The following is a 27909-nucleotide window of genomic DNA, read 5'->3' as shown; positions in this document are numbered from 1 at the left end:
TGTTTTTGTACTTACGTTCTTATAATTTGATCGGTTCTGTTACAGGTGCAACGTCGTTGGGCTACGCAGCCTGTCGCGCGCGGATGATGTCTTCCCTTCGTCACCACGATCGACGCTTTTGGCCCCCGGGCCCGTTTGCGTTGTGTCACAAATATTACGTGAGAGATGACGATGCGCGGGGTGCGGACGTGGTACGCGATCGAGGCAAGTACTACCAGCTCCGTCCTGAGGACAGCCCCAGCCCCGACGCGTGCCGCAATGTGTCGTGAAGCTCTGACGTCCACGTCTACTCCATGTGCATCATGCAATTGTCATGTCTCGTGCTCCTTCGTCCCTAAATGTTAGTCGCCTACGATTTGCGTGTCAATAACTTTGACTTAATTTATAGAAAAATACGTGTAACATTTCTATCTCTAAATAAATTTATTAAAAAACTAGATTCAAATATCTATCTAATGATACTAATTATGTATCATAAATATTAATATTTTTTAATATATATTTAGTCAAATGTTGTTTCTCGGGAAGCGAAAACGACAAACATTTAAGGGACGAAGGGAGTAGAGCAATAGCTTCATAGAGGGTCGAAATGACTTGCAAAAGCAGTGTAGTCTTATTACTCCCCCTTTCCAAAATATAAGTCATTCTAGTTTTCTTCGAGAGTTAAAAGCATCTCAAGTTTGACTAAATCTAGCAGTGTTTTGGAACACATAGAGTTAGTTTTCTAGTTACTATATTTTCAAAGGTAATTTAAATAGACCTACGGACAGGGATGGACCTACAGGGTATGCAGGATGGGCCACCGCATACCCTGAGGTCCGCCAATCGTTGAGATAGGTAGAAATTTTCAATGTAAAAAAAATTACATAAGAATTTTTTTTTTACCGAATTGCATAAGAATTTTTTTGCTGCGCATACCCAGAGGTAAAAACCTAGGTCCGTCACTGCTACGGATGAGTGATTTAGCCTAACCCTAAACCCTTTCACTTAAAATTGGGGATAAGCCAAGCGTGTAGGAGTACGTACAGAGCTCACAAGTTCACAACGTATAGGAAAGGTTTTCTTTAGAAAAAAAAAAGAAAAAAGTTCTTTATTTTTTCTTCTCATCATCTTTTTCTTTAACGAGAATTTCTCCTTCTCATCCTATCTCTCGCTTTGTGTGATGTCGTGTAAAATTTCAACATCTCCTTTAATTCGTTTTAGTTTTGAAAACGGTGCTCATTATATTTCTCCCGGCGGCCCATCGTCTAGGGCCCGCTCTCTGAGCGTTTTCGCCCAATCCATACCGTGGAATCTCAATATACGGCCACGTATCCTCTGCTAGTCTGCTTGCGACGAATCGTCTAGCCCGGCCCGTGGATCTCTCATTCAGTGAGGGCGATGGTACATGGTGCATAGCGCCACGAGGACGATCGAGGATGGATAATTGGAGACGCATCTACGGCGAAGGCCTCTAATACGCGCGCGGCGACCATGCAACGACGGCGGCGCGTGCTTGCATGACGGCCGGGAGAGCCGAGCGAGGAGAAAGAGATACCATGGGCTGATGCTGGCGGCGGTGTGTGAATGTGAACGAAAGGATATAATTTCTCCAGGAAGGGGGAACAGAAATCAGAACAGAGAGGAGGGATAGGTCACCAAGATTAAGCGAGTTTTTTTTTTTACGATTGAGATTAAGCGAGGATAAGGGAACTAGGGAAGGCTGTACCTGTAGCGGTCCCGCGTGTCGTCTGCCCTGGCTTGAAGATTAAGCACGGTCAAACAAAAGCCGAAGCTCTGAATTTTTTGTGTCAAACATTGACAACACGGTCACACGGATCATATATAAGTAGTAAAATGTTTTTTTTTTGTAGAAACGAGCCATATATCTTATGCCGGTATTACCTAGAAGCGGAATCTATATATGTGTTTTCGCTGCAATGCATGCATGCACTTCCTACCGCGTTAATAACCACCTGTGTAGTAATTCAGACAACAGTTGACTTTTCGCTGTTCTGAGATGTGATGACAGCACTCCCACGCGCTTAAGTTTTTATTCCTTTTAAAAAAAAATCGCACACGCTTAAATTGAATGCAGAGACAATCAATCAGCGTAGAACCGTCGTCTAAAAGGTATTTTTTTGAAATAATATTATTTTTATAATTAATTGTAGATCTATAAGCTATAATAATAAAATTGCAGATTTAAGTGTCAATCGGCGAACTAGAAGCCGATAAGAGTCTAATCGGCGTTCCAGGAGTCGATACGAACCTGTCGGCGTTTGGATTGCCGATAGGAGGCCTCACATAGTACGAGCATCCATCGACATGGGTGTTATCATTGCCGATAGAATAATTGGCATTCCGCCAGGGGGCCGATATCTCCCAGCCACACACGGCCACGAGATATTAGTGGACGGATGTGTTTTTTTTCTTTCTTTTTCTATATGGCTAGTTATTTTTTTGAAAGGTTAAGAGGGGAGTTGTTACGGCGCCGTAGCTTGCTACGGAGGAAGTAGGGAGGCGAGCTCACTGGCCGGGGCCTGGGGACCCGGCGGCGAGTGGGCGCTGTGCTCGGTGCAGAACAGAGAGACGGCTCGGGGCTGGGAGCCCAAGAGAGATTAGATCTCAAACCCAAGCTAATCCATTCATTAGGGAACGTGTGTGCTATATAAGCAACTTACAAACGTAACAAACTTTCCTAAATTCACTCCTTGCCAACAACTCAAAGGGAACAAAGCAAATCTACTTGATCAACTAACTGAACCAACTGACCCGGCTCCAGGAGCCGTGGTGACCGCGTCCTAGGCGTTGTGCCGCTCGGCAAGCTGCCTTGGTGATTAGCTCTAGCCACTGGTGCGATCCCGACGGTGGTACTGTTTTCCCACCATAACCGGAGTTCCCTACCTATTTTTTTTATTCTCATTAATAAGAGAAAGTACAAAAGAGCCACATATAGAAGAGGAGAAAGGAGGGGGAGGGAGGCAGCAACTACAACTACTGCTACTGTTAGAGCTACTGTTAGAGCTAAGACTACGAATACAAGGCAACTAGGCCCAAAAGAAAAAGAAGTACAACATCAAGAGTAGTTGTCTCTCCAAAGGGATAGTGGACCCTTCGTTGCTGCCTTGGCCTTGATACGAACCAAGCCAAGCTCTTCCTTGAAAAGCCTTTTCCAGGTCGACAAATTGTAGTCTCCATTGTCAAAGATATTGTTTCTAGTTTTCCAAATGATCCAACAAGCTGTTATCATGAGTTCCCTAAAGATAGAGTGACCAAAGACTGTCCTTGCTTCAATGACCATGTCTAGCGGTTCTAAGTTTGTGTTCCAATAAATATGTAAGGTATCCCAACAATCTTGGCTGAAAGGGCAAGTAAAGAAAAGATGTTCTAGAGTTTCGTCACTACCAATGTTGCAAAGGACACAACTATAATCTTCAAGAATACGATTTTTTCTTCTTAAAATATTCCTTGTATTGAGTCGATCTCTCAGTAGCAGCAAGAAGAAAAACTTGTGTTTGCCCAGATTACTAAAAGACCAGAGCCAGTTGAACAAAGGAGAGGCTTCCAGGGTTCCTCTCAAAGCTTTGTAGGCTTTACTAGAACTGAAATGAGCTCCCCAGGTATATAACCATGAATCAAAAACATCAGGGTTCAGGTTCAAGCTACTGACAATTTCTTGTACTGCAGTGAGTTGGACAGCAGCTTGACTTGATAGGGGTACGCTAAAGACTCATTCCAACTCAGTATTGATCATGAAGCATAAAGAGGATTTTGGTTTTTTGGCAAAGGAAAAAAAGGTGCGGAAACCTGAGTTTCAGTGAGTTGCCATTCCAAGATTCTAACCAAAACACCACGGTGTTTCCTTTATTAGGAATGCAGACAGAGATGGATTTAAACTTTTCAAAGAGTTTCAAAATATCTTTCCACCAAAAGGAGCCACAAGGGCTTCTTACCTGTGGTGGAGTCTGCTGACTACTATAAAGCTTATCCCAAGTCAGGTGCACCCAAGGCAGATCAGCATAATTGTAGAATTTGTCCATATATTTCAAGAGAAGAGCAGTGTTCTGGGTTTTGAGATCAATAATACCAAGCCCCCCTTCTTTCTTTAACCTGCAATCTGCTTCCCAAGCTACTAGGCAGCTCCCTTTTTCTGTGTATTTGACCACCACTTCAATAGTTCAAAGGCATGTTTTCCTGTAACTATCTATTTGCTTAATAATCTGAGTAGGAAGTTGTAGGGTGCACATATAAAAAGTTGGCAGGGCTGTCATCACTGAATTAACAAAAATAAGCCTTCCATGATATGAAAGAATTTACTGACAACAGATAGCCTATTCTCAATTCTTGTCATCATAGGGGAGAAATCTTGCAAAGTAGGCTTTGTTGTTCCTAGGGGGAGGTCAAGATATGTGAATGGCATAGTTCCAACAGCACATCCAAAGGTTCTAGCATGATGTGAGGTTCTAGACTAGGAAATATTGATTGGCACCAGGAATGACTTCTGAAAATTAACATTTAGACCTATTGAGTCTGAAAAAGATCTGAGTAGGCATTTCAGATTGAAAAGGATCCTTCCATCTGCTGGTAAGATGAGTAGTGTATCGTCTGCATACTGCACTATAGGATAATCACCTCCAAAAGGTTCATCAATAGGGTGCTTTAAGATACCCCTGCTCCAGGCATTGTTGACTATGGACTGTAGCAAATCTACAGTTAAAACAAAGAGAAGAGGGGGAGAGTGGGTCTCCTTGTCTCACACCCCTCTTACAAAGGAAAGGTTTATCTGGTATGCCATTTAGGAGAACATATGATTCACCAGAGTTCAGCAAACTGTGCATCCAGCCCACCCATTTGTCAGAGAATCCCTTGTGCTTAAGAATTTGGATGATAGCCTCATGTTCCACCTTATCAAAAGCCTTTCTCAAAGTCCAACTTGAGAATTACAATTTCTTTCTTGGAGTGGTGACACATGTGAAGAAATTGGAAGGCCCAGGCCAGGCAGTCTTGAATGGTCCTTCCTTTAATAAAACCATACTGATTAGCATGTACTAATTGGAGGATGACTGGCTGAAGCCTTATGGAGAGAATCTTGGTGATACACTTGAGGGAATAGTTGAGTAAGGAAATGGGTCTGTAATCATCCACAGATTCAGGGTTGGATTTCTTGGGGATCAAGGCAATATGAGAAGAATTGATGCTTCTTAGGTCAAGTGAAGAGCTACAAAAATCTCTGAAGAGTCTAAAGAAGTCACCCTTGATTATATCCCAGCAGGTTTTGATGAACAATCCATTGAACCCATCAGGGCCAGGAGCATGACTATTAGGTAAACCCTTAATAATAACTGTTATTTCCTCCTGACTAAAATAACTATCCAAATCCAAGTGATCCATTGGAAGAGCATTGATCAGGGAAGAGAGGTCATATAAAATCCCTTTGAAGTCACTGATGCCCATTCTCCCTTTAAAACTGTCCCACAGAATTTGAGCTTTTTGATCATGATCAAAAAAGGATGTATCACCAGAAGAGAGGCAGGTTATAAAGTTCTTCTTGTGGGAGATGGTAGCAATGTTGTGGAAAAAAGAAGTTTTTCATCACCTAGATGGACCCATCTGATAGTATTTCTTTGTTTCCAGAAAATTCCCCTGGACTCCATGAGGGATGATAAATGAGTTTTGACATGACTTCTGAAGTTTGATTCCAATATGGATAGAGCTCTTTGGTCTTCCAGCCCATCAAGGAAGGAGTAGGACCCAGTTACAATTGTGAATAAGCTTAGTAAGATTGGACAAGCTTTTGCTCCAAGATTTGAGTCCAGCCCTTGTTTGAATTTTGCACAAATATTCCTTGCTACATTACCAAAGACTGGGAATTTTTCCAATGCAGTTCAACAGTCTGTTTGAAACCTAGGATGCTGAATCCAGAAGTTTTCAAACCTGAAAAATTTAGCTTTTGGAATGCAGCTGTCAATATAAATCACAAAGGGGATGTGATCTGAAATAGGCCTAGCTAAGGTCTGAACGACAGTTCCACGGTAAGACAGGTTCCATGATACTGATGAGAAAACCAAATCAAGTTTGACTAGTAAAGGGTCACTCTGCATATTACTCCAAGTAAAGTTTCTACCATTGAAAGGTATTTCCACAAGATCCAGGCCCAAAATACAATCATTGAACAATTGCATTTCACCAAAGTCCCTTCCTGGTTTATTTCTATTTTCAGCAGATCGAATTAAATTGAAATCACCAGCCAGGAGCCAAGTCATCAAAATTGCTGGTATCCAGGTTGATCAACCAAGTAACAAAAGCCATCTTTTCAGAAGAGACAGAAGGCCCATAAATATTAGTCAAGTAGGTATCCAATTATCCAATCTATTGTGGAATTTTACGGTTACAGCATAAGCACTAGATTGGATAGTAGTGCCATCTAGGACAGAGCTGTTCCATATGGTTATAAGACCTCCAGAAGCCCCAACTGAAGGGGAGAAGCTGAAATTGTCCGGGTACCTGGGGCAAAACTTTTTCGGAAAAAAGGGGTCAAAATTCTTACGCTTGATTTTCTGCAAGCACACAATCTGACCTGCACTCTCTTCAATTTTACTACGCAAAGCATCCCATTTTGCTTGAGAGTTAATGCCTCTTATATTCCAAACCAGAATTTTTGTTGTTCTTTTGTTATGATTCATGATCAGAAAACAAAAAGATATTGATGGGCTCTAGCATGTACATACCAAAGCGAAGAGTGGAACACTGATTGAAGTCAGAGCAAACGACAGTCACATAAGAGCAACAAACAGGAAGGAACACGTTAGAAATTGACAGAATCCAAAGGGTAGGCTCAACAGGATAAATATGATAAAGCTTAAACTGGTTTGGATTAAACTTAAAGCTCTCGAGAGGAGCAACACATGTCTGCTCAAACTTTACATTATTTTTTCCTCGGCACGCAGGCCGGCAACGAGAGCTAGATAAGTTTTCTGACAAAAGAAGCACCACCAACGCAGTGACAGGTGCTGGAGCAAACACATTATATGTCCTTGTCATCGTTCACATCCTGGTCCAGCAAAGCAGCGGATACCACACTAGGGTGGATGGTTAGTTATTTATTGATAGTTAGATAAAAAAATAGTATATATTTTAGGCACATATTTATGATACGTATAAGTATTTACGTATTCAGAAGATGTAGAATCATAGTTGTTTAGTTAGAAAATATTACTTTATTTGTTCGATAATTTGCTATAGGACACTCTTCATTGGGGTATTTGCTGATGGACATCGCTCAATGTTGTCTTTTCTAAATTTTTAAACCATGAATTTAAATGATTTTATTTTTGAGGTTATTTTAGGTCTAAACAACTTACTCGAAAACTTGAATATAGAATTACAGAAGACAATACTCCATCGGTCCTAAAATAAGTGATTCTCATTTCTGAAGAAGTCAAACATTTTTAATTATAGATATGAGCACTATAATAGATATACAAATTATAATTTTATAAAAGGGTATGTCACATAAAAAAATTACGTCTATTTCTTATAAAGGTTTATGTGTAATATTAAAATCTTTTAGATGTGCATGCACGCTCATTCTTATAAATGCATGCATGCACACCTTAGTCTTACGAGCACTTACGAGAGTGACGAGTTGGATCAGCAAGGGGATATTTGTTTGCCTGGTCCAGATGAGCCATTGAGCCCAGGGGGTGCAACCCAGGCTGTTTGTTTGCTTGGACCAGCCCACGAGCCAGGCCAGCATGCCCCTCAAAGCACTCCTGGGCCTAGCCCTGGAGAAACGAAAAATTCTTTCGTTCCTGCTGGACTCAGCTGTAGCAGGGCAACGACATTCTCGTCACCTCCTTTTGTTTACTGTGAAAGCCTCCCGGCCGCTGCCAACCCCGTCATTGAGTGCACGCAGGCTCTAGCTCGGCGCGACGACTTCCCCTCCCTCTCCGACGACTCCCCCTCCCTTTCCAACGACTCTCCGGCGACCTTCGACCACAGGCTGGCTCATTCTCATCCAAGAAAACAAACATGGCTGGTTGCACCACCACAGGCTGGATCACAAGATGCAGCTTTACTAAACACAATAGAACCGATAACTTTGATTAATATCAAATCTAGTAAGAGATCAAATGATGTAGCGTACCGAAGAACTCGCCGAGAATTACGTTACTCCTATTCCTAGTGCGATGGCGTGAAGCTAGAAAAATACAGCATGTTCGCTTGTTGGTTTCAGCTAGGGCTTATCAATCAGCCAACAGTGTTTTCCTCTCACAACAAACCAGCACCAGCCAGCCCAAATCAGCCCAGAAATCAACCAACGAACTGGGCGATAGATTGTGTATTGATCGAGAGATGAAAAATGTTACAATAACCAAGCTCTATATTTGTACCCTAGGTTGATACAGAGTCCTAGACAAATATGACTAGATAATTCTTAAGTAAAAAGAAAATAATATAATTTGAACTCCACAATTTTCTTTCTGGCAGAGTTCGATTCTGCTACGCCTGAGCCGATACCGCTGACGTCGTGATTTTCACGATCCATTCCAAAAATTTGGTGTAAACAAAAAGAAAAAGAAAACATCCTAAGTACGCCGAAACTTGTGTCACGCCACCATTACGAATTTACCTTGCTTCAAATTTCAACGTATCGTCCTTGATTTAAAAATAATATATAGAATCATATTAGAATAGCATACCCATGGAGTAACCCTCTTAGGATTTGGATTAGTGGTAATAGGATAAATAAGTCAGTGTGCACATTGATTTAGACGAGCTGCAAAAAAAAAAAAAAAAAAAAGAGGAAAGTCCATTAGAAAGGTGGCAAGACCTGTCGGCACAGCACGAGCCGATAGGCACAATCAAACTGCCAGGTGCCGAGAAGAGTCCAGCAATCCTCCCGCCGATTAGTACGTACTAGGAAGATATCGGAGGAAAAAACAAAACCGGAAAAGAAAAGCAAAGAAAAAAGGAAAAAAGAGAAAAATAAAAAGGAAGAAAATAAAAAAAATATCGCGTCAGGTACCGTGGCCAACAGTGGCCGACGCCCTCCAGGGATACTTGGAGCGTTAAAGAGAGTAGGTGTCATGGTTACAACGGTTTTGTAGGCGTCGGCTGGCGAGTAGCCGATAGGTTCCCCAACATGTCGGCTGGCGAGTAGCCGATAGGTTCCCCAACATGTATCAGTTCCCCATTGTCAACTCGATTGCCCTATCGGCAGCTCAATTGCCGATTGGTTACTAGATTTGCAATTTCTTAAAAGTGGCATCTAATTTTATAATTATTTATTTAAATAATATTATATCAAAAATCCATCTAAAAGGCCCAGTGTCGACGGCACGTGCGAGATGCCATTTGAGCTAGGTAAAATGTTGTAAACACTGTTTTAGCCCTTTTTCTTCTAATTAACTCGAACCTTCAGCGATTTAATGACGGAGCGTTTTAGCAAGAGAAACTCACAGGAAGCAGCCCTGGGTGAAGCCTGAAGAAGCAAAGACAGTAATCACCTGCTGCTGCCTGCTACGGTGCTACCTGGCCTGCTTGGTTTTCAACGCCAGCACTAGAAATACCGATGCGCGCGGCGACCATGCAGCGACGGCGGCGCGTGCATGCATGACGGCCGAGAGAGCCGAGCGAGGAGAAAGAGATACCATGGGCTGATGCTGGCGGCGGTGTGTGAATGTGAACGAAAGGAAAGAATTTCTCCAGGAAGGGGGAACAGAAATCAGAACAGAGAGGAGGGTCAGGTCACCGAGATTAAGCGAGGATCTTTTTTTCGATTGAGATTAAGCGAGGATCAAGGGAACCAGCGAAGGCTGTACCTGTAGCGGTCCCGCGTGTCATCTGCCGTGGCTTGAAGATTAAGCGCGGTCAAACAAAAGCCGAAGCTCTGAATTTTTTGTGTCAATCATTGACAACACGGTTACAAGGATCATATATAAGTAGTAAAATGTTTTTTTTTAGAAACGAGCCATATATCTTATGCCGGTATTACCTAGAAGCGGAATCTATATATGTGTTTTCGCTGCAATGCATGCATGCACTTCCTACCGCGTTAATAACCACCTGTGTAGTAATTCAGACAATAGTTGACTTTTCGCTGTTATGAGATGTGATGACAGCACTGGCACGCGCTTAAGTTTTTATTCCATTTTTAAAAAAATCGCACATGTTTAAATTGAATGCGGAGACAATCAATCAGCGTAGAACCGTCGTATAAAAGGTATTTTTTAAATAATATTATTTTAATAATTAACTGTAGATCTATAAGCTATAATAATAAAATTGCAGATTTAAGTGTCAATCGGCGAACTAGAAGCCGATAGAGTCTAATTGGCGTTCCAGGAGTCGATACGAACCTGTCGGCGTTTGGATTGCCGATAGGAGGCCTCACATAGTACGAGCATCCATCGACATGGGTGTTATCATTGCCGATAGAGTAATCGCCATTCCGCCAGGGGCCGATATCTCCCAGCCACACACAGCCACGCGACATGAGTGGATGGATGTGTTTTTTTCTTTCTTTTTCTATATGGTTAGTTATTTTTTTGAAAGGTTAAGAGGGGAGTTCCCTACCTATTTTTTTATTCTCATTAATAAGAGAAAGTACAAAAGAGCCACATATACAAGAGGAGAAAGGAGGGGGAGGGAGGCAGCAACTACAACTACTGCTACTGTTAGAGCTACTGTTAGAGCTAAGACTACAAATACAAGGCAACCAGGCCCAAAAGAAAAAGAAGTACAACATCAAGAATAGTTGTCTCTCCAAAGGGATAGTGGACCCTTCGTTGCTGCCTTGGCCTTGATACGAACCAAGCCAAGCTCTTCCTTGAAAAGCCTTTTCCAGGTCGACAAATTGTAGTCTCCATTGTCAAAGATGATATTGTTTCTAGTTTTCCAAATGATCCAACAAGCTGTTATCATGAGTTCCCTAAAGATAGAGTGACCAAAGACTGTCCTTGCTTCAATGACCATGTCCAGCGGTTCTAAGTTTGTGTTCCAATAAATATGTAAGGTATCCCAACAATCTTAGCTGAAAGGGCAAGTAAAGAAAAGATGTTCTAGAGTTTCTTCACTACCAATGTTGCAAAGGACACAACTATAATCTTCAAGCATATGATTTTTTCTTCTTAAAATATTCCTTGTATTGAGTCGATCTCTCAGTAGCAACAGTAGCAACAAGAAGAAAAAACTTGTGTTTGCCCAGATTACTAGAAGACCAGAGCCAGTTGAACAAAGGAGAGGCTTCCAGGGTTCCTCTCAAAGCTTTGTAGGCTTTACTAGAACTGAAATGAGCTCCCCAGGTATATAACCATGAAAAGAAAACTGAAAAATTAGGAAGATAGAGGAGGAAACAACAAAACCAGAAAAGAAAAGCAAAGAAAAAATGAAAAAAGAGAAAAATAAAAAGGGGAATAAAATAAAAAAAATAAAATAGAAAAGTGAAAAAATAAAATAAAAAATAAAAAAAATGAAAAATTGTAAAAAAAATATCGCGTCAACTACCGTGGCCAACAGTGGCCGACGCCCTGAGAGGCCAGCATTCTTGAGCGTTAAAGAGAACTACCGTTTAGTTTGCTGGCATACCAACTTTTCGGCTGACGAGTAGCCGATAGGTACACTATCGGCAGCTCAAGTGTTGATAGGTTACTAGATTTGTAATTTCCACTGATTTGACCCGACTGAAGACAAGTAAGTAACTTTAGATGTTATCACTAATTTTTTGTTTGATATGTTCAAAATTACAAAAGAAACTAATAATTTATCTTAATCACTTGGACAGGGGTTGAAGGAAGGTCGGTGGGGGTGATCACGCATGCCATGTGAACGACATCCTTGGTCTTTTGATCAAGGAAAAGTTCCCTGGCCTGGTGCAGGTTCGATGGAACTATCGAGCCTGGCCTACACGTGGGCCTACTATGCCGCCGTCCCCAACGTCCCTGATCAGGATGGCAAGGGTATTCGCCGACAAGGCGCAGCGTGTCAAGGCCGAGCTTTGGATAAGTCTTTCTCGCACTACATTGCTCAATACATCGCATTGATTGGTCATTCTTGAAATAATGATTGTATACATCGCGTCTATATGCAGGATTTCTTTAGATACGAGGAGGGATATGAGGCCAAGGCGGATGCTGTGGCTAACAAAGCCGCTAAGAAACTCGTCAAGGACATGCACTATGAGGCGCGTATCCTGTCGTAGAACTGACCAATTTATAAGGGTACTAGTATAATGGTAGCCCGTAAGCGGTCGCACTGTCATACTTGAGCCCATATAAACCTGGTAGTCCGTCGAGTACCACGACGGGTCTTGATTAATGATCTGCATATAACCAAGATCGTATATGATTCAACATACATGTCACATATTACATAAAGTTCACAGATACAGTTTGTTCATCAGAGTACGAAATAAGGTTATAACATCCAAGTTCGGTAGATAGTAGCGGATGCAAATTAAAGTTCAAAATTAGCATTTGCCAACATAGTTAAATACAGTGCCAACTCATGATTACAATCCACAAAAGCATATAAGAAGGATTATTAAAGATGCCTGCCCAGGGCTTACTCCTTGTCCACGGCGGGACAGAAGCAATTCTTGCAATAGCCATGATAAACTGTACCATCTGCAGCAATGGGAATAAAATCCTAAGTACGAGAAGGTACTCAGCTAGACTTACCCATCATAAACCAGAAATAAATTGACTCTAAGGATTATGCAAGGCTTTATAAGTAGAGGTAGCTTGACAACATTTTGTATAAAAAACGATTAACTCAGTTATACAATTATACTTTGGTCATCAAGTTAATTATAGTTATTCATCTCTAGATTAGCACTTAGCATGTGTCAAACATGTGGTATATCATTTAAGAGTATACAATAGTAACAATAGCCGGTGTAGTAATTCCATGTTTATCCGAACCATCACATTCCATAATACAATTACTATGATGTTGGAGCTAACCAAGTTTCTCACTGTCCGGGAAAGACACCGATTCGAATCAATTTCAACCAGTTGGGAATTTATTCCTAACACAAACCTAGGTAGACCAGATCAATGGTCACCTTAGGTCACCTTTGGTACAACTCAAGTCACATTTTGTGGGTTTGCCCAGCGCCGTACAATCAGGGACAACTAGTTGCCTAGGACGTTTAGGCCCGGCCTGCCCTTGGGCTCATGTCTAGCTCCCCGCACATTCTTACTACCATCCAGAGTGCGCACTTTTACAGAATGGGGCCTGGCCTGAATTGAGCTACTCGGCTTCACGGTCGGAATGAGTTGTCCGGACAGCTAAGTGATAGGCATGTGTTCAATCTTGTCAGAAGTGCTAAAAACGGTACGGTCCTTAATCGGTACAGACGGAATCATATGAGTCAACCTACACATAGACTCCGCCCAGCCTCCATTTACATTACCCCATAGTTCTTTTCCACAATAGTAAATATAGCCAACTATGCTTCGGTATCCACATATATCTCATAGGTGATAGGAAATCACCCGACTTCTATCGGTCTAAGCATGGCTAAGCATATATTCGATCCTGGACCTACATAGAGTTAAAGGTATATGTATCTGGATAAGGTAGTTCCATGCATCAAGTGTTTTCAATTAACTCTTATAACCTAATATATCAAACATAAATGACTCAAATAGTATTTTGTAAAACATGAGAGACTTAGAATGCTCCGGGGCTTGCATTTGAGGAAAGGGGTTGGCCGGTGATTCGGGCACTCAGGGAGATCTTCAGGAGTCTGCTCCCCTTCTCCTGGAGCTATGGCTTGGCTCATCTCCTGCTGACCCCCTTCCTCTTCTTCATTGAATTCCAACAGCGTTAACTCTTCGGACGATCCTATATGCATGAGCATGAAATAAGACATCACGAATGCATACACGATGACACGTATAATATGATATGACATGATGAATGCATCCCCATAAGCATTTTCAACAACATGGTGTTACAGTAATAATAAGTGCATCTTATTTTACTGAGTAGGTGCATATCTCTTCTCTATTACTTAAGCAAACACTTTTGTAATATATTTTCTGGACTACAAGACAGCAGCTACTTGTTTTGACCCTAACTAGAGTTATATACATCAAAACAATACGGTTCTAGACATTCTGGAAAGCTTATGAAATTATCTACAACTTTATTTTAATACCCTTGATGTGATTCAATAGTTATCTAGGTTAAACAATTTAGTTACTCAAATCTATCCAGAGAGCAAGCATTTCAGAGAGCAAACTTCTAATAGCCAAAACTCTTAAACTCTAAGGCATATGACTATAAAAATTTAACACAAGATAGATCAATAAGTTATCTACAACTTTGTTATTAACAAGTTTTACAGAAAAAACTATTATCACCATGAAGTTATCAACTCAACCAAAACTATACATGCAGTCATCTAGTTGAATTATAAAGCAGTAATTAATTAGTTGCATACAACCAATTGCTTCTAAACCTTACTACTAACATAAACCGTTCATATGTATCACAAGAATCATACAAAACATCATGGTCAAGCATAATTTATTTATTTAAATGCCTTTACTAATTTAATTAGATAATTAGGGAAAATAACAAACATATACCAAATTTGCACAATAAATTCTCATAACATTAGATTACCTTTCAAGTGCTCCCAATAGACTACTGTAAAAATTTCATACCATTTGGACATATATAACATCCTCTACAAAAATGACAAGCTAGCAAGGTTTATTTTAGTGAAAATAGTTAACCCTACATAAAAGTGTCAAACAACAGATTTTATATTTTTCTTAGCTTCATCGTAGTGCCCTAATACTGTACAAAAGTTTGCAAGACAATATGTTACTTATTTTTATGCCTATAATTTTCCTCATAAAATACCATTTATTAATAGATAAATAGAAAGACCCTACTTCAATCAAGTCCACTGCAAGTTTATTATTTTTCCTAGCTAGAGCATGTCAAAACAAGACTAGCAAAATTGGAATCACAATTTTATCACATTCCTAGCTCAAGTTACACATTTTACAAGATTGCAAGCATTCAAAAAGCACTAATCTAGCTACATTTTAGTCACCTTTAAAAATACTAGAAACAATACATTTCATATTTTTATAAAATACTACACTTTATGAGGAATCTAATAAAATTTGGTTCACCAAAATTGGACACTCCTAGCTCTAGATATGATTTTCCAAAGTTAGTACAAAAATCTAGAAAATAAATAACAAAACCCTAAATTGTACTCGCTGACGCATGGGACCCACGGGTCAGTGGACCCCACATGTCAGTGAACCGAAACAGGGCACGATGGTTGACCGGCGCTAGCTCGCTGACGGCGAGCTTTCCGATGAAACCAACCCCACCATCGTGCTCTACTCAATCACCCGCGTCTACTAGTACAAGTAGTGGAGGCACGAACACACCGGAGCGTGCTCGTCACCAGCCATGGCGGCACGGCAGCGCTACGCGGAGGTGCGCCGGCCATTACTGTACACGGCAAGGCCCGACAAGAAGTGCATGGGCTCCACGGTGACCACGCGAATCTATCGAGGCTACCTAGGTTAGTTGGGATGCGTCGATGGGGTCTGTCCGCGTGCGTGGTGGTGCGTTGGCGAGAGCGCGGCGGCACTGGCCATCGTGTTCTGCACCGACAAGGCAACAATTTGTCGTAGGGTCACGCTACAAGCTAGGACACACCCTAACCAAGCTCTAACACAAAAGAGAAGAAGGAAGGCACAAGGGAGCTGAGCAGCGGTGAGCTCGCCGTGAAGGCGGCCATGGAAGCCAAGATTCCGGCGAGGGCAAGAATGGTGAATTCACCCTCACCGTGGCTTGCACGACCCTGCTACTGCCTCGAGGAGGTAGAGAGGAAGATGGCAAAGCTAACTACTAGATGGAGACAGCAATGGTGCGGTGGCACGGGCGCTAGGTGACGGCGGAGCAGCATGGTGGCACATCGGCGATAGCAGCTCCGCTGCGAGCACGAGAGAGAGCAGTAGAAAGTGAATGCGGGCATGGGCGTGAACGAGCGGGCACGGGGCACCTTTGTGCCCATCGTGGCCTGACCAGCCGAGTCATTGTCGGGGTATGGCCGCCATGCGGTGTCCGTGGCCTGATGTGGTCGGCCACCCACGGCGAGATGACGGCGGCCATCAGAGCCCGATGGCCAACCTGACAACACGTGAAATCAACCCTTCCAAGCTCCTAAACTGTGATTAGTTAGCACAAACTCTATTAATAAAAGTTGGAGATCTAAGTGAAGGCTACAAAATTACTTTAGAACTCATCTCCTAATTCACAATGGTTAGGGAATTAAATCATCACAAAGTAGGACACATCAACACTGTAAAAGCAGTTAGACTTAGAAATTTTTCCAAGTTTGAAAAACAGCACTGAGTTGATTTTTGTGATCCAAATTCAAGCATGTTAGGAGCTAAACTAGACTATGACCCAAAAATAAAAGTTGTTTACACTACTTGAGTTCTACAACTTTGTTTTAGGGTGCATAGCCATGCAAAGTTTCTAACATGATGTTCAACTCCAGTCAAACATACAACTTGAAAATAATGATTTACACTATAGCTATGACTTAGAGACCAAACTATCCTTAGTCATGAATACCAAAGTTGTTCCATGTGATATTCTAAACATGTTTAAGGTACTCCTAGGGTTCCACAATCATTTTATACATTGGTTACATGTAAACCCTAGTATATGTAAAGCATTTTAGTGACAATACATGCAATATAAGCAAACATAGAGATAATATTTGAAATACTCATGCTCATGAATGATCAATGATGTTTGTACTCATGCAATGCCAAGGATAAATGCAAGCTTAACACCTAGGGTGTTACATATCCAGGCCGTGATCTAATACCACGCGGAAATTCTTAGAGTGAGGCTCCCTAAAAGTGCGGCAAGAACCATGAGGCTGACCCTAGAACAATAACTGAAGGTAAATATAGAACATTAATACTTATTTTTTTATATTAATTATGCTTAATTTTATCTTCTTATATGTCATATACTTGATGACGTAGGTGCCTCCGTGGTGGTGCGCCTATGATCTCCAGTGCTGGGCTCGGATGGTGGACAGGTGGTGCGACCCCACTGTGGGAGGAGAATCACAACTGCTTGCCGGGAGCGGAGTTTGCTGATGCTGGGTGCACCACACCATCAAGGCAACCTCAACCTCTCATAATACGCTGCTAGATGGGTACGCGAATTCATTTCTTTATTCTAACGCTCAACTCTGCATAATTTCTAATCATATTGTTTTTTTGCAGTCGGCGGCACATGGTGGCGAGCCTTGCTCCTAGTTCATGGCATATGCTTTGGCCCATAAGGACAAAGCGACGGCCGACAGTCGCCTACAACCCAGAGGACCCGCCCTCGGCGTACAGCAGCGAGTCCGTCCGCAGCTGCCTCGATGGATACACATCGATGGCAAGGGCGGTCCATGGCCCAGAGTATGATCCAAACGCCCATGACCTTGATGGAGAAGTGGTCATAAGGGCGGGAGGAGGCAAGAAGCATGGCCGGTTCTGGATTGGCGATGACACAATCGACACGGTCAGTACTCCCACTCTCTCCCAGATTCAAGCATGGAGCATGAGTTCCAGCCCGGCGATACGCCCATGGTCGGACTCTACATGGTTCCAGATGAACGCACTCCAGGCTTATTTCTATTTTATTCATCGTTCATTGATTTTTACATACTTTTGCATTGCATTGTAACATTAGGATGAAATATTGTAGGCTCAGCTGGAACAAGAAACGAGACACCGGGAGGAGCTAGAGGCGAAGATGGAGGCAGAGCGGCAGAGGATGGAGGCGGAGCGGCTACAAATGTTTGAATATACGAGGGGTGTTTACGCTGCAATCGGTCAACCTCTGCCACCGATGCCAGTCCCTCCTCCTCAACCTGCTCCAAATACTGTTTCAGGCACTGTGAGTCACTTTACAACCTTATAATCACCGTTTCTAGTTTATACAGAATCAATCTTACAAAGATGTCCAGACACTAGAAACTTAATGACTAATGCTATATGTTTGTTACCAACTAGTACTTAAGCAATCATACTAGAGCACAATGCAACTGAGAAGATATTGCTGATAGTTGCAAGGGTTATACTAGTTAGGCAGCAGAGAGACCATACGTGTTGTTTAATCTTGTCTCACACATGCAATCTCTTCTCCTTTGGGCAGAATCAATCGGCGGCATCGAATAAGCCTCATGACCCAGCGTGGTCGTAGTGGAACCCGTGGCCTAAGTGACTACTTGTGATTTTATTTGCATTTGTATTTGTGGATTACCTGTGACTACTTGTGACTATTTGTGGTTGTGAATGAACCTACTAGTGATTCTGAAGTTTATTTGCATTTATGTGTTGTCGATATATTTATATGAACTGTCTATGATGCTCATTGTGATACTTATTGTGAACTATGTGTGATGCCTGTAATGTTTATTTGAGTGGGGTACGTTATACGTGACCGAACAATAAAAACAGGGAATATATGGTCGTTTTGCCGAGTGTTACACTCGGCAAAGAGGTCGTTTGCCGAGTGCTAGGGTAAAAACACCCGGCAAAGCGGACACGTGGCAAATTTCTGTGCATTCTGAGACTAAAATGACTCTTTGCCGAGTGTCTACGCAGTGACACTCGGCAAATAAGCCAACATTTGTACGTTCTGGGCCAGTCTTTGCCGAGTGTTCAGTATTTGACACTCAGCAAAGAAGGCAGGTTTGCCGAGTGCCCGGGATTTGACACTCGGCAAATAAGGCAGGTTTGTCGAGTGTCAAATCCCGGGCACTCGGCAAACGCGTCATGACCGTCTCCGCGCCGTCGAGTTACTTTTTTTACGCCGAGCGTCGGTTTCAGCTCTCGGTAAAGTGTTTGTCGAGTGCCTGATAGAAAACACTCGACAAAGAGACGGTTGCTGGCACTGTAGATGTCGTGTGCTGTTTGTCGAGTGTTACACTCGGTAAATTCTTTGTCGAGTGTTTTGTGGGCTTTGCCGAGTGCCTATGGCACACGGCAAAGCCACAGTTTCCGGTAGTGCAGAAAATTACAGTACTAGGCAAATCAGAAAAAAAAATATCCAATTGTGCTTGAATACTAAAACAAAATATGACCACTGCCCAACTGGACCAATATAAATTTACATGACTAGAATTATTTAACCACTTCATCTTATCTTACAAAAGAAAGAGAACTCTACTCCGATCAAACTCTCACCCATCTAGTTCCCAAGGAAGGTGTCCACTTTAGCATTCACAGACCTCGACAAAAACTTGGTGCAAATAGGAGGGTTCACATTGGCTAGAGAAAGAACAGCCTGGGGCAGTGCCCAGAGCCCATCACCACACATCAAGCCTGATGCAACAGCCGGTGCGAACGAGTCTGCTTCAGCTTTGTTCTTCCATTCCCAAACGAAGAGTATCACACTGCCCAAGAACATATCAATAGCGAAGTATGGTCCAAGGTAGAAAGGAATTGCTGCTGCCATGGGGATGGGGATGAACTTCGCAACCTTCTGTGGCACCAGATCCTTGATCAAATTGATGGCGAAGGAAATAGCAAAGAAAATGTAGCATAGCGTGAGGCAGTTCTTTGGAAGCAAGGACAGTCCATCCACGCCCAGGATTGACATATTACGGTACATGATGGCGTAAGGTGCTGGATACACTACCGGAGACCGGCTCTTTGCCGAGTGTCAAATGGTTTGCCGAGCGTTGTTTTTCGGGCACTCGGTAAAGACGCCTTTGCCGAGCGTTTTTTTTTTACACTCGGCAAAGAAGCTCTTTGCCGAGTGTTTTTTTTTACACTCGGTAAAGAAAATTTCAAAGCACATTTTGAAGCAGTAAATTAATTCAAATGAAAAAGTTTTCGACTACAAAGTTGTATAACTCATCAAGATGTACAATGTTTGTTTTGGTCTTTTCTTCATATGACAAAGTGAAAGTAAATTTGTTTACAAATCTAACCTATCTCTCTTGTAGTTTATGAAACTACAAGAGAGATATATAAGTTTTGTGAATAATGTTAGAACGACCATGTCGGATGAACAGATGATTAAACAACCAAAATAAACTTTGTATATCTCGAAAAGTTATAAAACTTTGTAATTGGCAACTTTTTAATTTGAAATCATCTTGTCATGTAAAACTGTGTTTGAATTTTAAAAATTTAAAATTTGAACTTTTCAAACGACCTCGGATGGAAAAACAACCAAAATAAACTTTGTAGATCTCGAAAAGTTATGAAACATTGTAGTTGGCAACTTTTTGATTTGAAATCATTTTGTCATGCAAAACTGTGTTTGAATTTCAAAAATTTAAAATTCGAACTTTTCAAATCGACCTCGGATGGAAAAACAACCAAAATAAACTCTGTAGATCTCGAAAAGTTATGAAACATTGTAGTTGGCAACTTTTTGATTTGAAATAATCTTGTCATGCAAAACTGCGTTTGAATTTCAAAATTTTAAAATTCAAATTTTGTAAACGACCTCGGATGGAAAAACTTCCTAAACTAAAAGTGTAGATCTTCGAAAAGTTATGAAACTTTGTAGTTTACAACTTTTTTATTTGAATTCAGTTTAGGGCCTCAAACAAGCAATTTACACTCGGTTTAGTATAATACGTTAGGAACTAAAACGGAATCCAGACACAAGTGACAGTGTGGTGTAGTCATAGAGGAGGTTCGCGCGAAGGGGGAGGTCGCGGGTTCGAATCCCGTCGGCCGCGTTGCTACGAAATTTACTCGAAAAATGCCGGAGATGGGCGGAGCGCTGGCCGGTGGGAGCCTCCACCGATTAAAAAATTCATTTTTTTTCCATTTTTTCCCCATTTTTTTCGGGTTTTTTTTTCGGTTTCAACTTTGCCGAGTGTCGGCACTCGGTAAAGACTCTTTGCCGAGTGCCCGATAAAAAGCACTCGGCAAAGAATTCTTTGCCGACGGATTTTTTTACTGGAGGCTCTTTGCCGAGTGCTGCGCTCGGCAAAGTAGCCTTTGCCGAGTACATTAGGCACTCGGCAAATCGCCGGTCTCCGGTGGTGATAAGCGCCGCCAGTAGCACCAATATCAAAGGACTTGTAAAACAACCAGAAGACACATGGTGCAGTAACACATCCAATGGCAGTGCCTATCCCCTGGCTGATGAACATGGACCTTGGCGAGGCTAGAGTCAGGTACCCGGTCTTGAAGTCTTGCATCAGATCAGAAGCTGTTCCCACAATGCTCATCATGACACCGCATGCAGCTAATCCAACAAGCACTCCGCCATGTGAAGCCCCGGCCCATGCACCAATGACAAAGATTGCAAGCTTGCCATAGGTGCTGGCGAGGGACCAATCTGTTAGGCCGCATCCATAGGCATTGCAGAAGGCTAGTATAGGTGCAAAGATGTATGCCACCAAAATGTGGTACCACTTGATCTGGGGGATGACGAAAGGGAGACAGCCGATCGTTATAGCTGCCAGACAGACATAACCACCCAAAGCAACTGACTTGGGAATCTGATCCTTAACGAATAGCTCAATGCGACGCTTGTCGTCAAATGACTCAGTTTCAGTTGTGGCGGGAGGGGCCCCATTGTCCGACACAGGAAGTGCGTTTGCATGTTTCTTCCAATACATTGATATGAATGCTCCTATTGTGTGACCGAATACTTTCAAGAAGTTGTACAGGCCATCCCCAAGAATTACGGCTATGGTTATAAACACCTGCAATTATACGTCGTCAGTTCTTAGTAGCTGTGAAAACGCAAAATTCTGAATTCTAGTATGACCCATTGTAATTTATTTATTTTTTGAATGAAATCACCAACTGTAATTCACCTTGTAACCATTAAGTCCGTGTAGACTGCTATCAGGAAGAGATTCGGGGTACCAACTTCCTTTCTTTGTGCTGATAAGTGGCCACATTACTCCCCACGAAATGATGCCTCCAAGAAGAAGAGACACATTTACAATATATGGGCATATCATTCCAACACCAACATAAGTAGCTGAGAAATCAAAATAAAACCTGTAAAACAGCAAATATTTTTTTATAAGTAATTAAAGACAATGGAATTATAACAAATCGTATATGAGATCATAATATCATAAAAATAACAATAACCAGCAGACAACTCCTAAGCTAGATAGACTAAATAAAGACTGCATGCATTAGTCCATGACTGCATGGTAATATAATAAAAGAGTGTGGAGCTACTCTCTCAAAAATTTAGCATTGTTTGAATCTGAGACCGGGATGTAGTGGTACTGACTTGTTTTTGTAAGCTTCAAGGCCGAGTGATGGGAAGGAAGCGAATCCACAATCATCCCCAGCTGTGTAGAACCACTGGAAGAAGGCCCAAAGGAAACTGAGTGAGAAGTACTTGCCCAAGGTTCGAACTTGCTTCCTGAAATAGATTACATTATTATCAATATAAACACATGTTGATTTTTAATAATGACAGGCTAGCAGAGTTCATGTTGCCTACTTTGCACGTTCGGCACCCTGGGGGGTGTGGAATCCGTTGATGAGGTAAGCGGTTGCAGTTCCACTAGGGTAGGTCAGCTTGTAATCGACAATCATAACCTGAAAGCATTTACTTCAGTTGACATAACCATAGAAAGGTTGTTTTAACATACTGTTATCCCTCAAGAATTAGTGTAAAAAGAAGCATCTACCTTTCTCAGAGGAACCAGAACGAATAGTCCAACAAAACTGACGAGGAACATAAACCCTATCATCCATCCGAGGTGAGGATCCTTGATATTCTGGGCATCATTGGCCTCTGTTGCTTGCTCAGCAATGCTTCGACTCATACCAAATAGGTAACTGCCAAACCCACCTGTTCAATTGGAATTTTGTGATGAATTAAGGCTAAAATTTTATATTGTTTTATTTGATATTTCACAATTCGAAAAGTAACAAGAAAATTTGTAGCAATCATCATGCAATGTAAAAGCTAAAAGAATTCACAGTCTTGCCCACAGTCGGAATTTTTAATCTCTGATGAAAGATCCACCATGTATATTTCAGATCCCCATGTTTATCGATATTTGAAATCTGTTTCGTGAAAAGTCAGTATTCTTCTCCCTATAAAAGGGAGTTGTGAATACTATTGTGCATAGATCTAATCTGTAGATTCAATCTCAGAACAGAAAAAAAAAGAGCCGCGCTTTTCCACTGGTGATGCACCGAAACTTGTTGATCTAACAAAATTGACGAGGAAGAGAACGCAGAGAAACAACCTAGTTAGTAATGACGAAAGCACTCTCGGGTTTGGGGGTTTTACCACTAAAGGCGAGGCCATAGGCAGAGACGACGCAGGTCTGGATGACGGTGTTCTCCTGTCGCGTAAAGGGCTGCTTGAGCAAGCCCATGCTCTCGATTGCTTTCGTCCAGAGGCGGACGAGGAAGAAGCCGAGAAGGCTGGCGGAGACGTTGAGCGAGGGGATTGACGCCGGTAGTGAGATTCAGCTTCATTACGATGACGCTGAACAAGATGGAGAGGATGAACCCCACCACGAAGGCGCGCACCGTCAGCTGTTCCTGCCACAACGACACGGGCTTGTCCGCGAACGCCTGCTCCACCGAGGCCACCACCACCTCCTCGGCATTGCCGGGCCCGTCATCGTCGTCGTCCGCGACCGCAAGGCCGCCGGCGTGGCGTCGCCGCAACAGGCTGGCGCCTGACTCCAAGGCGTCGGCTCCCGCGCTGGCGGCGGCGATGCCAGTCGCCATGGTGGTTGTCTAATGGTTCGTGATGACTCGGTTGATGCTTGGTAATCGGCGTATTTATTGGAAGCTAGTTGGAATCCAGTTGCGTCACGATCGGGCTCCGGGATTCTGGTGGGCAGCGGGCTGGTGCTGGTAGCAGCCCTCCGATCGGGATTGCACGGCCCAGATGTTCTTTCGCTTGGAGAAGGGAAATTCGAGTCAAAACGTTTTGGTTTAACCTTGTAGATATGGACGATATATGACGAGATACGGTTGTGAAATTGAAATTTGAACCCAGGTAACATACAGCTGTTGCGTGTTGGTACTTGGTACCATATTGCTGGTGCGTATACGGCAAACCTTAGTTTGGCAATTCCGATCCTACGACTAGTGTACTTACTCATGTAGGTACAGCAAAAGCAGATCGTGACGAAACAACATTTACCCATCCCGGTACATTTTATAGCATGGTGCATCAACACAATATACACTTGTGATTCATGCTGACTGCTGACAGATCGTAATTTTCACAGCTTAATTTCTGAGGAAGCCGTCCACTTGGGAGTTCACCGACCTGGACAGGAACTTCATGCAGATCGGCGGCTTCACCTTGGCGAGCGCAAGAATGGACTGTGGCAGGGTCCAGATGCCGTCGCCGCAGATCGGCCTGGACGCAACCGCAGGCCCGAACGCATCGGTTTTGGCCCTGTTGATCATCTGCCACGCGAAGAGGATCACGGTGCCGACGAACATGTTGATGGTGAAGTAGGACCCGATGTAGAATGGGATCGCCATGGCCATCGGCAGCGGGATGAACCTGGCGACCTTCTTCGGCACCAGGTCCCTGATCAGGTTCACGACGATGGCCGCCGCGAAGAAGATGTAGCAGAGGGTGAGACAGTTCTTGGGGAGCGACGAGAAGCCGTCCATGCCGAGGATGGCCATGTTCCGGTACACGATGGCGTAGGGCGCCGGGTACTCGCTGCCGCTGATGCCGATGTCGGTGAAGGCCTTGTAGAAGAGCCAGAAGACGCAGGGCGCGATGACGCGGCCCATGGCCGTGACGATCACCTGGCTGATGAACATCGACCTGGGCGACGCCCAGCGTCAGGTACCCGGTCTTGAAGTCCTGCATCAGGTCGGCGGCCGTCGACACGATGCTCATCATCACGCCGCAGGCGGCGAGCCCGCCGAGGACACCGCCGTTGGACGCGCCAGCCCAAGCGCCGAAGATTAAGATGGCAAGCTTGCCGTAGGTGGACGCGAGGGACCAGTCGGTGAGGCCAATCCCGTAGGCGTTGCAGAAGGCCAACACAGGTGCAAATACGTATGCGACCAGGATGTAGTACCACTTGAGCTGCGGGAAGACCTGAGGAAGAGTGCCGATTGAGATGGCAGCGACAGCCACGTACCCTCCATAGGCAACTGATCTGGGGATCTGATCTTTCAGAAACAGCTCCGTGCGGCGTTCGTCATCAAAGAAAACAGCTTCAGTGATGGGGCTGCCATTGTTTGAAACCGGAAGTGTGCTGTTTTTCTTCATCATTGATATAAACGCAGTGGTAGTGCGAATGAGCACCTTCACAAAGTTGTACAGGCCGTCTCCAAGAATTATAGCGATGGATATAAAAACCTGCACTAGTCAGGAATTTCCAGATTAGCAGCTTGGATGATTATAACAGGTGTTAAAACTAAAGATGGATGATTGTATGGATCTTTACCCTGTAACCTTGCAGTCCATGAAGACTGCTTTCTGAGAGACTGGCTGGGTACCAACACCCCTTCTTGTTGCGAATGAGAGGCCACATTATTCCCCAGGAAAGTATGCCTCCCAGTAGAACAGACACGTTCACAATGTGCGGGCATATCATCCCAACTCCAACATAGGTAGGAGAGAAATCGAAGTAAAACCTGAACACGAAATTAGAAGTTCAGTATGGAAGCCGTTTCATCAGTGTCCTAAACTGGTACATTCAGAATGCTATAAGCTACCGTTAGATAATTATTTGCGCCAAGCAATAGTGAATGCTATTTTTCTGAACCAGGATAGTTCAATGCTCTGACCTGTTCTTATAAGCTTGAAGGCCTAATGTAGGGAAGTTCTGAAATCCACAATTATCTCCACCAGTGTAGAACCACTGGAAAAAGGCCCAAAGGAAGCTATACAAGAAGAATTTTCCAAGAGTTTTTACTTGTTTCCTCATCAAGGACATGTACAACAATGTTGTGACTAGTGTTCGAACAAACGATGGTAACACAAATTACTTCCCAATTAAAATTGTACTTCATCAAGGGTCAGCCTTAAGCCCGTATATCTTTGCCTTGGTAATGGATGAGGTTACTAGGAATATACAAGGGGATATCCCTTGGTGTATGTTGTTCGCTGATAATGTAGTGTTAGTGGACGAAAGCCAGACGGGAGTAAATAGGAAACTAGAGTTATGGCGGCAGACCCTTGAGTCTAAAGGTTTTAGATTGAGCAGAACTAAAACGAATACATGAGATGCGACTTTTGCGAAGTTGTACAGGAGGAGGGAGATGTGAGTTTGGAAGGTCAAGTAGTGCCTAAGAAGAATACATTTTGGTATCTAGGATCGATGCTACAGAGGGATGGAGATATTGATGCGAACGTTAGCCATAGAATCAAAGCAGAGTGGATCAAGTGGCGACAAGCTTCTGGCATTCTCTGTGACAAGAGGGTACCACAAAAGCTAAAAGGCAAGTTCTATAGAACGGTGATTAGACCTAGCTATGTTGTATGAAGCAGAATGTTGGCCTACTAAGATTCAACATGTTCAACAACTGAGTGTTGTAGAAATGCGTATGTTGCGATGGATTTGCGGTCACACAAGAATGGACCGAGTTCGGAACGATGATATACGTGATCGCCTAGAGGTAGCACCAATTGAAGAAAAGCTTGTCCAACATCGGTTGAGGATGGTTTGGCCATGTCCAAAGAAGACCTACAGAGGCACCAATGCATTGTGGAGTCCTAAGCCAAGCTAATAATATAATAAGAGGTAGAGGAAGACCGAAATTGATATAGGAGAGGCAATAAAAAGAGATTTGAAAGCTTGGGATGTACCTAGATATTTATGTTTGAATAGGAGTGCTTAGAAAGTAGCTATTGAAGTGCCTCTTAGTAGGTTTCAACTCTAGCCTATCCCTAACTTGCTTGGACTGAAAGACTATATTGTTGTTGTTGTTATTGTTGTTGTTGTTTTACTTGTTTCCTGAAAAATACAATTTATGCATTCAGTAACATTGCTTTACGCCTAGTGCCACAGATAATAATAACTAAAACAGCAAGGAAAACAACACCAAGACAATTTACTTTGCAAGCTTGGCACCCTCTGGCGTGTGGAAACCATTGATGAGATAAGCAGTTGCTGTGCCGCTAGGATATGTAAGCTTGTAGTCAACAATCATAACCTGTACCGATGATTTCAGTTGACGATTAGTTGGTATGTGCTATATAGTGATGCTACAAGAGTATTATGCACAGAAACGATTGAAATGTTTACCTTTCTTAGAGGCACAAGAACAAATAGGCCAATAAAACTGGCAAGGAAGAGAAACCCTATCATCCATCCGATGTGAGGATTTCTGACATTTTGAGGATTGTCAGCCTCTGTTGCTTGCTTGGCGATCGTTTCGCTCATGCCAGACAAGTATGTGCCAAATCCACCTATCAGTCAGAATGGATTAGTACACAATTTAGCACATTTCTTTTCACATAAAGATGAGTATAGGAGAAAGTGACACTGCTCCTGACTCCATTTAAAAATAAATAAACAGATTTACTTGACGGCAGTTGGTTGCTATCCTACAAATCCATCAGGCACCTTCCTCCTCCGTCCGATTTTTTCCTCCTCTTGGGTATTCGCTGTCCATCCATCCGTCCGTTCCGTCCATCGGTCTTCTTCCTTGGCTTCTCCCTCCAATCCCCGTTGCCCACCTGCCATCGTGTTCGCCGGCCGTCTGGCTAGCTAGCTAGCTGGGCTTTGGTTCGCGCCATTGCCGAGGAGGTCCGGCTGGCGACCAAGTTCGTTGCGATACGCGAAACAAAGGGGGAGGGAGCGAGCAGGAGGCGGTGAGCAAGCTGGGGGTGAATCCCAAGAGCAGGAAGGGCGCACCGGTGAATCTGGGGTCGACGTAGGAGGCGCCGGCGACTGTGGCTGCAGCCGGCGGCGGTGGAGGA

The 27909-nt window shown here is 43.1% G+C and overlaps 1 protein-coding gene and 1 pseudogene across 1 annotated transcript; both read right to left on the bottom strand.

Annotated features, from left to right (window-relative positions):
* Nucleotides 1-19233: 19233 nt before the first annotated feature.
* Nucleotides 19234-23732, bottom strand: LOC136497210 (probable metal-nicotianamine transporter YSL11; annotated as a pseudogene).
* Nucleotides 23733-24129: 397 nt separating this feature from the next.
* On the bottom strand, nt 24130-27391 carry LOC136497760 (probable metal-nicotianamine transporter YSL12). The gene is given in 6 exon segments (XM_066493615.1): nt 24130-24809; nt 24811-25341; nt 25430-25619; nt 25773-25907; nt 27043-27140; nt 27233-27391. Coding segments are annotated over 6 exon segments (1659 nt in total). The 5' UTR covers nt 27371-27391; the 3' UTR covers nt 24130-24242.
* Nucleotides 27392-27909: the final 518 nt, after the last annotated feature.

This window comes from Miscanthus floridulus, chromosome 12 (assembly GCF_019320115.1).
Source record: "Miscanthus floridulus cultivar M001 chromosome 12, ASM1932011v1, whole genome shotgun sequence".
In the NCBI taxonomy this organism is placed as follows: Eukaryota; Viridiplantae; Streptophyta; class Magnoliopsida; order Poales; family Poaceae; genus Miscanthus; species Miscanthus floridulus.
This window is presented reverse-complemented; position numbering and strand designations above follow the sequence as displayed.